Source organism: Argiope bruennichi, chromosome 7 (genome assembly GCF_947563725.1).
Source record: "Argiope bruennichi chromosome 7, qqArgBrue1.1, whole genome shotgun sequence".
NCBI lineage: Eukaryota > Metazoa > Arthropoda > Arachnida > Araneae > Araneidae > Argiope > Argiope bruennichi.
The window spans coordinates 68,725,024-68,738,119 of record NC_079157.1 but is presented as its reverse complement, the minus strand read 5'-3'; the positions used below and the strand labels follow the sequence as shown (position 1 = coordinate 68,738,119).

The window sequence follows — 13,096 nt, the reverse complement described above, 5'->3', positions numbered from 1 at the left end:
TGTTTTATATATAGTATCTTAATTTTTTTGTCTGGCAATGAACTTTTATTGTCATTCATAGCATAAATAAAGCATGTCAATTCAGTAAATAAATTAAAACAAAAAATTCAAAATTATGTATTTTAAATAGATTTTTCTTTAAATTCATATGAATACGAAATACATATTAATAAATTTAAAATTTTATTATTCAAACACAGGTCATTTATTTCCCATTCAAATAATAAAGGATTTTTTTTTTTTTTGTGTGTAGTTCTATTTTTCTGATAAATACTTATTTTGAATGTATTTGAAATTTTTATTGATAAGTAATGATTTATTTTTTTATGTAATTTTCAGCGATTTAGCAAAGAGAGCTCGTCGTTGGGATGAAAAAGCTCTACATAACTTAAAATACAGGAAAGAAAAATTAACTGAAGAACTGAAAGAAATGATGAAGAAGACCAGGAAAGAATCTGATTTAACTACCATTCAATCTCAAATCAGAGGTTTAGAAACTCGATTAAAGTACTCTATTACTGACAAAGAAAATACTGTAAGCTTATATTTGAATCTTGTATATTTTTTCTTTCTATTTGATACTTTATTTATTTATATATTTTTTAAGTGATAGTATAAAATGATGTTTGTTAAATTTTACATAATTTATCTGAAAATTTCAGAGTTATTCCTCGAGTAATTTTCATCAAAATTCAAAATCTTTATTGGTCAATTCACATATGAATTTAATATAAGTTATCTTCAATATTGATTATATTTATTATTATTATTTTTGTAAAAGTTGGAAAATTAATTCTTTATTTTAGTACTATATCAAGTTCCATGTTAATTTCTAGTGATCAACAAAAATTTTTCTGTTCAGGCTCTGCCAATCTCTCCTGATCATCAAGACAAATCTTGTATAATTGTACCTGCAATGTAAAATTTTAAAATTGTAGAATGGGATTATTAATATCTATATAAACAATGTATGACTGTTGTTGTCGTGTAAAAAGTGCAATAAAAAATAAGGGGGAAAAATGGGGGGAGGACAGTTAGATTGGATCTAAAGTATGTAAAACAGTTCTGGCTGCATCTTCAGCTTTATTGGAATAAAGAATATCCCTGGAACAATGTATGGTAGAATGATAGAATGTATATAATTAATTATAACAATACAGTTGTAATTTACATGTCTTGAAACTACATAAAACAGCTTACAGAAAAGTTAAGAAATTATTTATGTTACTTAACTTATTACAAGTATTAGATAACAGTTTTTAGTATCTTATACTTAAAAGAAGTTCAAATTAATGCTAATTATTAATGCAAAAATCTATTTTACATCAGTATCTATTTCTATTGAGTATTAAATTGCGTTCAATATTTTTGTTTTTATGAATTTCTTTTATACTAATACCATTTGTTCTTTCAGGAAAAAAGAGTTATTGCAGGCCTGGAAAGAGAAATTGCAACCTTAGAAAGGGAATTAGATACATTTGAGGTAAAAACCTTTATTATTAGATACTTGAATACCATGATATATTGGTGTAAATTGTAATATTAAAATTTTGCAAAAGAAAATTGAATTTTAATCTTCCATATTTTCTCTAATTTTTGAGTTTAACTCGAAGTTTAATATTTATAAGATTTTCTTAAATGAAAGTGAGATTGATTCAAGTAGCATTATTCCAAATGACAATATATCAAGAAAGTCTAGAAGTAAAGTCTTTAGAGGAGATGTGTTGTTCAGTGAAACAGGAGCAATGACATAAATGTGATATCTTGTATTCCTCCAAACAGATTTAATGTTCAGTAATCCATTTTTTTGTTGGCTAAAGGTTTTTTTTTTTGTTGGACCTGGCATTTACTGACAAATGTATAATGATCAATCTACCACGCCATGTGCATTGATTTAATCATGGACTTTGAGAATTGAATGAAATATCCAGGTCACAATAATTAATGTAAAATCATTGTACCATTAAAAAAAAATTACATGAGTTAGCATTCAGTCCCTTAACCCAATTGATTGTATATGTTAGGTTGAAGTAGAACTTTCTGCTCATAAAGGTTCAATTACTGAACACTAAGTTTCTTTTTAAGGTTTTATCACATCATGTTATTTATTTTGCTACTTTTGTTTCACTCAACAATCCTGCCTTTAATGATTTTTTACTAATCTTTAGTTTTCTTGTAAATGGATGTGCATATCTAAAGTTTTATTACCTGAATTAAGCATTGCTAGAATCATAATTCTATCTTCATTTCACCATAATTTATTTCTTTTTAACCACTAAGTTATCAACTAGATTTAATTTGAGATGCATCCTTCTAAAATAACTCATTTTATATTTCAGCCTCGAATATCAGATCTTGAAGAGAGAATGAAAGACAGAGAAAGCAGAATTCAGGATATTAAAGAATCTATGAACACTGTTGAAGATAGAGTCTTTGCTGATTTTTGTCGTTCAATTGGTGTTGAAAATATTAGGTAAATTGTTCTAAAATTTTATATTTTTGCTTTTCTATATGAAGTTTTTATGTGTTTATTGATATATATACATACAAATTATAAACCCATTTATTTCAGGCTCAGTTAAATTACTAATTTATTTATTTGAAAACAAGTGTTTGATCTTATAATGATTATTTATACCCAAGAAAATTCCTCATCAAAGCTCATATACCATTCAATTGGAATAATAATGGAGCACCAATGAATGCAGATATGCATATATTTGAAATACAATTAACTGTTTATTATGCATTAGTAAGATACTTTGAAAAATAAGATGCAATTTATACATAGCTATACATTAAAATTAGTCCCAATCATTAATTAAAACTAATGCATTTATTATTTTTAAATACATTAAGATACTTTGAAAAATAACCGATGCAGTTTATACATACATACCTTTAGCCTAGTGACCTTAGGCAGTTGGCAAATCTACCTAATGTAAAATTCGCTATCTGTAGCACTAAAGGCACTATATAATTTGTTTGCCATTGTATGTTATTATCATTGTGTACCACATTTTATTATTTACAATGTACAGATGCAATTTGTGTTGGGATGATTATTAGCTGCATAAAATTTTGGTGAAGCAATTAGTCGAGGTAAATAAATTAATAGCAGTTAAGTAATGTATACATACCTCTTATCTCTTGCAAAGAAGTTGCTAATGACTTACCTAATATTTCTGTATCTGCTGTCAATGTACTTCACACTGCTAAACATTTCTAGGCATTTTGCCAGTAAAGATTTATTGATACAAAACAAATGTGGAACCAAGTCTTATGATGTTGTCAGGACTGTTTCAATCACAAATACCGTATTAATTTTGAAAAATCTTGTAATTGTGTAGGAAAATAATTTTATGACATGCATTACTCAGTGCGTCTTAAAAAGCAAATTTTTTAAATCTCTTTTTATTATATTTTATTCTAATTTCTTATACAGATTGTGACAATATGACAAGACACTTTTTGAATAGTCTTTGAATTGTCTCCCAACCATGTAAGTTAAGAAATGCTCAGTAAAATTAGCATTATGTTCATGAAGTTTTATTATTATTATTTTTCCATTTGAAACCAAGAACTTTGGAATTCCATATTTTTTGTTTATGACTGTTTTGTCAAAAATAATAATCTGTCTCAACAGTTCAGAAGGCATTTCATCACCATTGAATATCCATTGAGGTCAAGTTTCAGCACTTTATATATGAGGTATACTAATGATCAAAAGATTGTTGAAGTAGTAGTACAAATTCCTGAAAATATGGAACGTTTAGACACACCATGCTGTGTAACACATGCCAATTTATTAAAAAATATTCTTCTAACTTTGCTTCAGCAATGGTTCAGTAATTCTGTACTAATATATAAGTTGCATTTAGACCTACAGCTCTCTTCTTGTAAGTTGGCTGATGTGCGGCAGTTGAAATCTGGAAATTAGGCCCAGCTACTGAACTTGACACATGAGGTGAAAGTAATTTTTGTGTAGAATAGCAAGCTCATTTTATTTGCAATTAATGAAGCTCATCTTTATTTAGTGGCATAATGAATCAAGAGAATTGTAATTTTTGGGCTTCTGAATTTAATGAAAGACCACTGCAAGCTTTAATTTGTTGGTTTGATGTACTATGGACAAAACTGCATTATCGGTTCTTACTTTTTCAAAGACAATAAAAGGAATACTGTTATTGTGAATTCAGAGCAATATATTAAAATGATGAACAACTTAACTGAATTAAGATGCAAAAGTACTGCCATCTAATGTGTATAGTTTCCATCTAATGTGTGTCTCATTTCCAGATTGGTGCCTTCATTGGTCATCTCAATCCTTTGACTTAGCTTAGCTATATGTGATTATTTATTGCGGGGGTCACTTAAAACCATGTGTATATGAGCTTCATCCTCATACACTGGAGAAACTGAAGGTCGTTTTTTTGCATGGAATTTGTCTGGAGTGATATTTGAAAGAGTGCATGTTAATTTTCGAAGAAATGCATAAGTGATAACCAATATCACAAGGGAGATGTTGTTTTCCCTCACTTGAATTCATATTGAAATAGATTTTATGAAATGCCATTTCAATATAAATTTAATTATAACAGAATTTCAAAAAAAAAAAAAAAATGTTATTTTTTTTTTAAAAAAAATCTTTTCTATATAATCCTGTATTTTTGAAGTTAAGATATTATTTGAAGTTTTAAAACAATTTTTTTATTTTATTTATTTATTTCTTCAGATATATGTAAAATAATGTGTTTTCTTATTCAGGCAATATGAAGAGCGAGAACTTAGAGCCACTCAAGAAAGAGATAAAAGACGACTGGAGTTTGAGAATCAAAAGAATAGAATTATTAACAGGCTTGAATATGAAAGATCCAAGGATACACTTGGTGAGTAAAGATTTATGTGGGTTTAATTTGCTTTAATTACCTTTCCAAACATCTCAGAACTTCAATTCTGTTTATAAACTTTCTAGAAAATGTGAAAAAATGGACCAAGACAGTTGAAGATGATGAAAGAGAATTGGAGAAATTAAAAAAGGCTGAAACTACTCAAATGCAGGTAAGCTTTCATTTTAAACTGCCCATAAAAAAGTTGTATTCAAAATGGTACTTGTTTTTTTTTTTATTTATAGCCCCAAGATTGCTAAATAATGTGTAGCTAAAATTATTCTAAAACTACCAAATTTAATTATACAAATTATATATAAGGTACCAAAATTATTGTATTCTGGGGATTACTTAATAATTTTTAGATTACGTGAAGCTCATTTATGCATAAGATGGTTACAGTTTGTATTTTTTGACAACTTATTTATTATAGGGGCTATAAAAATAAACAAGTGTCTTTAAAACTGTAGTTAATGTGTGATAATTACGATATACTTGAGCATATATTGATATTGAAAATTTTTCAAGCAAACATTTTCTTTCATTTTTAACATGGATGGTTTTATTTTAAATACAGTTGATTGATGATGAGATGCAGAATTTAGAACGTTTGAAAAATGCTAAAATCAATAAAAAGCAAGATGTTGACAAACTAGAGGAATCCACCTCTGAAATACGGAAAAGATTATCTGCTGCACAAAAGGATATAACAGCTGTTCAGAAGCAAGTAACAGGCATGGAAACTCGACTAGAACAAAAGAAAGGTGACAGGCACAGCTTATTCCAGACTTGCAAGGTAAGTACATAAAATATTCTCCAAAATTCAGATGAAATGTTGTGAAATTGTAAAGAAATAAAAATTTAGAATGTATAGAATATATAGAATTATTTTAGTTTTAGTGTTGTACTAAAACTGATATTATTAATTCATATTGTGAGCTTGAGGAATCTTTATTTTTTATGCATTATATCAATGATTAAAAAATCTTTAGTGATGCTGTTGAATGAAATTGTAATGCATTTAATATCAAGATATTATGTAATAAAGAACAGTAGTTTGAAAAAAGAAAAATCAATATATTACTTAATTTCTCGAGCAAATACTTTTTTTTTTTTTTTTTTAAATTTCATAATGAAAGTTAGAAGCATATACTTGTTTGATTATACTATACCTGAAGCATAAAACCAATTTTATTGTTATTTATTACCCAGCAAGTAATAAACAGTTTTATTTAATTTATTTATCACCCCAAAAATTTCCATTTGCATACATTTTGTTTTAAGTCTATTATATATGAAATATGACATTCTTTTTATTTTCAAATTTTTAGTTGGAAGACATTGTAATTCCAATGGTTGAGGGATCAATGGAAGATATTGATCACACAACTTCCAGCCAACAGGATGATGTGGAAATGTCTGATGTTTCTGGCAGTCAAAGCACACAGAGAATATATGAGAAAGAAGCAAGAATAAAAGTTGACTACTCTGAGCTTTCAGATGATTTAAAAGAAGTGAGTTTTTAAAATTATTCAATAAAGTTATTTTAGAGTTCTAAAAATTAAATTTTTGATATAGATAATACTTAAGAATTTTGAAATTGTGTAATTAAAATAGTTTTTTATTGTCTCTGTACTAAATAATAATTCGTTTTTAGCTTGATACTAATGATGAGATAAAGAAAGAAGGTGACAAGTTAAACAAGGAAATAAATGACATGTTGTCCCTCTTAAAACGTATTCAAGCTCCTAATATGAAAGCAATGGAAAAGTAAGTATGATAATACAAGATATATCATAATAAAAGTATCCAGAAATTATGAAGTATTATTATTGAAACTACCAATTAAAATTTTTGAAGAATATTTAAATAGAAAGAACATTTCACCAAGTTTTAATATCAATAGAATTCGATGTGTGCATCTTTTGTAGAAATGTCTAAAGGATAATCCACTTCAGATATTTTGTAACATATCAGAATTATTAAATGAATGGCTTGAATGATATGCTTCTTCAACTCAACTACAATTACAATTTTTTTTTTTATACATAATGTGTTTAATGAATCCCCAAGACAAAAATTCTAATGGAATCAAATCTGGAGACCTTGGCTGCCAGGTAATTAGGCTTGCTTTTCCAATAGAGTTTCAAGGACATGCAATATTAAAAAATGCAATAACATCTCCATGATAGTGTGGTGGAGCAATGTCTTTTTGGAACAGGAAACTCAGTAGAATTTGTAGAATAAAGTTTTCCAACACATCTAGATAAACATTTCCATGATACTGTATTGTACAAAGAAAATCCATTTATTTGCTTTTCTAACCTCACATTTACTTTTGAAGAACCCCTTTCTTGTTCAGACAATAATGGGCATTAATTGCTGATTTAATGTACACATGCCGAGTTGAATGGTGTAGACCCCATTCAATTTGGAGATTTTTTTCCAATCTATAGAGGAAAAGTCTACTATATTCTAATTGGCAATTCAATGTGCAATGGCTATAATAATAAACCATACATTTTGGATACTTTTAGCCTGTTGTATTATAACAACTTTTAATCTTGATTATATCAAAGCTAAGAACCAAAATAGATGTGTGTAAAATGTTTAATTTGACTGTATGAAGTTTATAAAAACATAAAATAGTAGCTCATTTTGTAACATTTTTTTTATTAGGCTTGATGGAGTGAAAGAGAGGCTAAAAGAAACAGACACTGAATTTGAAAATGCTAGAAAGAGAGCAAAAAAATCTAAACAGACTTTTGAACGTGTCAAACGTGAACGTTATGATAAATTTATGAAGTGTTTTGAACATGTCTCTAATAAAATTGATGAGATTTATAAGGTAAATAAAGAACATTTTTAATTATCCTTTTATCTTATTAATATACAAAAAGCTAATTTGAATTTCGAATAATACTGAGCCATAACTTTTAGTGTAAGCAAATATTTGATTATTTATTTCATTTATACATTGTTTTTTTTATATTTATTTAATAAAATTTTACATTGCTTTTTATATTTTTCATTTTTTTATCTGTAGGCATTAACAAACAATCAAAGTGCACAAGCATTTCTTGGTCCTGAGAATCCTGAAGAACCTTATTTGGAAGGTTTGAATTATAACTGTGTAGCTCCTGGCAAAAGATTCCAGCCCATGAGTAATTTATCTGGAGGTGAAAAGACTGTAGCAGCTCTGGCCCTGCTTTTTGCTGTACACAGGTAAGTTGAGGAAAATTCGTTTACATTTAAAACAATTAACATTTAGTTAAAATTAATTAAAAAGCAGTTGCATAGATGATGAGTGCTTGAGTGCATAGTATATGAGTACTTGACAGTTATATAAATGTATCTATGTATTCATATATGTAAGTCGTTTGTTTAGATTTATAACATGCTGTCAAAGTAAACTATAATATTTGTTAGATGAAAAATGGTTAAATTTATTTATCATTCTCCTGTATCTTGATAGAGAATAAAATGTTTTTTATTAAGTACTTATTTTTGTAAATAAAAATTTTCCATTTTTCTTTATTCCCTCATTTAGTTATCAACCTGCACCTTTCTTTGTTTTGGATGAGATTGATGCAGCTTTGGACAACACAAATATTGGAAAGGTATCCTTAAATATTTCTAAATTTTTATGCAGTTATTTATTGCAATAATAATAATAATAATAATCAGTACCCAAGGCAGTTTAATCCATTATTTGCAGTCTTTAAAAAGGTTTTATTGTGTTAAGATACCAAATTGCGGTGAATTATAATGTGCTTTTTAAATTATCTAAAAGCTGTCTATTTATATTTCCATATTATTTTTGCATTAATAATGACTTAGGATGCCATATGCTTATTATTTTCAATTCTCTGTCTTTTAATTTGGTTTTTAAAGTCCAAATATGTTATCAGACTAGCCTGCAATAGTTATTAGTATTTGTTTTTACTATCTCTATTTCCTGTCACAACATCTTTGCTTGAAGTAATAATACAATTTTAACTTTTGTTTTCTTGAAAAAGGTTGCTCGCTTCATTCGTCAACAAACAGAAACATCATTTCAATGTATTGTAATTTCACTCAAAGAAGAATTTTATGGTCATGCAGATTCATTGGTTGGGATAGTACCAGATGTAAGTCTAATAACTATATAACATATTTTTTAAAAACTTTTTTTTTTATCATTTCATTGATTAAAATTTTCTTAAATACAAATCTAAATACTGATTGAATATATATTATATGAATCTTATGTATGAATATTGTTCAATAATGTACAGAGAATGAAAAAGTTAAATACTGTTAGAGAACTTCAAAAAATTTTCATTCAGACATGATTTTTTAAAAAAATTGATGATTATTACTATGGGTTTTTTCCCCCACATATCTGTTTGAAAGTGCTAAAACTATAAGTTTATTTTTTCTTTTTCATTATATTTTTAAATTATTGCATTTAAAAAAGTAAGATTAAAAACAGACTATCTAATAATTTTTTATTTTAAATTATATATATCCTTAAATAATTAATGATTGCTGTTTTCTTGGCTAATTTTCAGTATATGAAAAGGATTTTTAACAATTGCAGCTTATTAGTATGGATATTAATAAAAAGTAAAATAATAATAATGAGTATTAAAATTTATATGTTACTTAGATTTTATTTAAATTACTTTTCATTGTCTTATTTTTAACAGTATTTTTGGGAATAGCATGAAATTCATTATTAATGACTTTCCCTTTATTTTACGTTTTTCTTTTTAAATGCATTTTGTTTATAAGATGGGAATTTTGTAATCGAATTTTCACTTGTTTCCTAACATTATAGAATTCCGAAATTTTGTGAGGTGTTAGTTTCTTTATGATATTGAAATACTTTAATTGATTTAGAGCTTTTAATTATCTATAAAATATTAATTAATTTCAAAAAATGATTTCTCTGCAGCGACATCATCAAGAAATTAGTTTGAATAATTATTTTTAGATTTCATAATATTTTTAATCATGGCTTATAAAATATATAAAAAATTAAAAGATGGAAAAAAATAAAGTTTTAAACACCTTTTTATTAGTGTAGTAAAAAGTGGGAAATATTTTTTATTTCAAATCAAACAGTATTATACATTATAAGTTATATTATAATAATATTATTATAATGTTATGTAATAAATGTATTCTATTGAAAGTTTAAAATATTATGAATATAATTAAAATTTTAAAGCATTTTTATCAGAATATTGTGCTTTTGTTTCGACATCCATATTTTTGATTTAAGATTTAAAATATTTAAGTTAAGACATTCATTTAATATATAAAAATGAATTTTTGTTTGTTCGTATTTTATGCTCTGCCATACCATTCATCCAATTGCGATAAAATTTCCCCAACTTTTGCTGGCACTTGCAGAAAGTTATAATCGTACAATTATTATATCTAAAATAAAAAAAGAATAAATTTTATTAATACTTCTTTATATATCATTCAATTTCAATAAATGTATTCATTATGGACAAGAAAATAGATATAATTCTTTCTATCATTCCTAATTAAATAAGATAGCTATTTCAGATTTGAAACAATATTACCAAAATTATTTCTTCTGTGGCTGCAATCCACGGGTTCCAGCTAGTACTATTATAAAAAACAGATAAAAAGATTTGCTCTTTGGAACATTTTATATGGCTGTTCAGAATATGAATATAAGTATCTGATATATTACAATGGTTTATCTACAGCATTATAGTGCTATTTTGACTTCATTTTCCATGTAAGGCTTATGTGTTTTATATCATTTTTAAAACAACAATGAATGTCATGAATTCTCATACATGAATTAAAAATTAAAACTTATTATAAATGTATGTGATTAAAATTTTAATTCACTAATTTAGGTCAAATTGAAATTAATCTGGAAAGAAATTTGAGGTGTTGTTCTTTTTAATGTGATTTTAATTTAAAACTAATAATGAATAGTTTTTACAACTTTGTTATATTAGCATCTGCAAGAAGGCAACTTTATGACTAACTTCATCATTTTTTTAACCATGTTCAGGCAACATCTAAGTTGGTACTTTTTCTCTCCAAACTTCCATTTCACTCAAATAAGAGATTATAAGATTTGATTTTACATACACCAAGCTCATGTGTATGGCAATTTATTCATAGAATTGAATATCAAATCTACTAACTACCAAACACACAGTTGCATCTATATAAGGTCAGTGTGATCCAGTGGTGTTTTACAAATAAATAATTATTTTGGGATATCTTTAAGTGTTCATGTTGAATTTGAAAAATAAATAAATAAAGACCAATAACACATTTTCAATTTCGAGTTTAAAATCTGTTGCTGCACAGTTTTATTGCAGACAGTATTTTTGATTAATTTTTTTGTTTGTTAATTTTGTAATTTATTATTTTCAACAATAAAGTTATTTTATGTTATAAGATTATAGATTAAACTTTTTTGGTAAGAAAAAATAAATTATACTTATTAAAAAATAAATCTTTTCTTCTTCCTAGCCTGGTGAATGTACTATAAGTCGTGTTTTAACCTGGGATCTCTCAAGGTATCCTGAGTGATAATATGTTAATGAACATTCTGGTTCACCTGCCATTATAATGTCATTTTATCCATATGGAGGAAGTATTTCTAACATTTATATCTCATACTGTTTACCAACAATATAGGATAAGGAGTTGAACTATCAAAATTTGATACTTGTTTGTAAAGTAATTTTTCCAGAATTTATTATTATTGGTATGTTGCTCATCAGAAATTTTAAATATATTTTTAAAGTGCAAATGGAATGAACTGGAATGTAGTACTTTTTAATTTTCAAAAACTTTTGTCTTGCAAAATTGGATTTTGAATTCAATTAATTGCTCTTAAACTATCTGATGTGCACTAAGTTTATTAAGTAGATATAGAATTTATTTACACAATATATTATGTTGAAAATTCAGGTTGCTTTTGATCTAATCTTGTATGAGGTGTTTTTAAAATGGAATTTTACTAATATGTTATAAGCCTCCTATATGTTGTAAGCCTCAGTTTTCTTCATAATTATGAGCAAAATTCTTTTAAATCTTGTTTCTGTTTTCTTTTTGAACTTGTTTTCTGTACTATAAAATAACACAAATGAAAATTAAAAGGCCATAACTTAAATAGTGTTACAGAAAATTGAATTTCTCTTCTAAGTGCATTGAAAGTGAGATGTAAAGCATATTTTAGAAGATCTGTCTATAAACTGTGTCTAATTTTATAACCAGACAGAAGTTTTTTTTTTTTTTAATTTTGTATCTTTAATTATGTTTTTGATTATTCATAAGTAACACAATTATTTCTCTTTTAATTTTGAATCAGGTTTATCATACGAAGTTTAGTATCAAAAAGAATATTTTGATGCTGAAGAACTTGAATAGAAACACAATTCTATAATTGTTTTAATTGTGCATTTTAAAAACATTTAATTCTAATTCTATTGGTTTATCTATGAATCAACCTTCATTGTTCTCTATTTATTTTGAATCTCACTTTCCCAAATTAGGGTTACTATTTTTGGAAATTAATTATTATTAGAATTTTTTTCTATCTTAAACATTTCACAAATATTATTTTAAAATTGACTGAGACTGATATAAGTAAATACTATGACTTTTGTAATGTATTCATATAAGTTATTGCTATATTGAGATATTTTTAAGTATAAAAGTTATGTATCTTTAATAAGCATTTTATTATAATAAAATGCATTTAAAAATAACAGTGACATTTATGTTAATGTACATATTTCTCTTCAGTGCAGTAGCTCTTACAGCGAGTTTTTTTTATGCATAATTAATGGTATCTTTTTAAGTTACATATAAAAAAACTTACTCTGCTAAATTTTTGTATGCCATTTATTATTTCTATTATTTAATATAATGTTAGTTTAAACTCTATCCATTATTATGGTGGTAAATTTTCTCATATTTGTTTTAACTGTATATTATGCTTTAGTTCATTTTCATTTGGATGGTTCATTGGAAATCTGAAGCTTCCTGTAACTGTCTTACCATTTGTACAATAAAATTTGTTTCTAAAAATATCGTGTTTTTAATTACATTACACTGAACTGTATAAGGTGTACATATTAGAAGAAATAAATTTTTAAAAAAATGAGGGAAGATAAAATTATAATTTTAAATAATTAGAATTCTAACTGTGAAGC

At 25.9% G+C, this 13,096-nt stretch overlaps 1 protein-coding gene across 1 annotated transcript in view; it reads left to right on the top strand.

Annotated features, from left to right (window-relative positions):
- The window catches only part of LOC129975902 (structural maintenance of chromosomes protein 1A-like), a 38,208-nt gene extending 25,696 nt beyond the window's left edge, over positions 1 to 12,512 (top strand). The window contains exons 15-27 of the mRNA XM_056089181.1: positions 340 to 535; positions 1,415 to 1,483; positions 2,340 to 2,473; positions 4,768 to 4,889; positions 4,976 to 5,061; positions 5,467 to 5,685; positions 6,221 to 6,403; positions 6,547 to 6,659; positions 7,569 to 7,737; positions 7,936 to 8,114; positions 8,440 to 8,509; positions 8,909 to 9,019; positions 11,406 to 12,512. Of these exons, the coding sequence (XP_055945156.1) occupies positions 340 to 535; positions 1,415 to 1,483; positions 2,340 to 2,473; positions 4,768 to 4,889; positions 4,976 to 5,061; positions 5,467 to 5,685; positions 6,221 to 6,403; positions 6,547 to 6,659; positions 7,569 to 7,737; positions 7,936 to 8,114; positions 8,440 to 8,509; positions 8,909 to 9,019; positions 11,406 to 11,465 (1,711 nt within the window). The 3' untranslated portion in view covers positions 11,466 to 12,512. The remainder of the gene's footprint in view (positions 1 to 339; positions 536 to 1,414; positions 1,484 to 2,339; positions 2,474 to 4,767; positions 4,890 to 4,975; positions 5,062 to 5,466; positions 5,686 to 6,220; positions 6,404 to 6,546; positions 6,660 to 7,568; positions 7,738 to 7,935; positions 8,115 to 8,439; positions 8,510 to 8,908; positions 9,020 to 11,405) is intronic.
- The last annotated feature ends 584 nt before the right edge of the window (positions 12,513 to 13,096 follow it).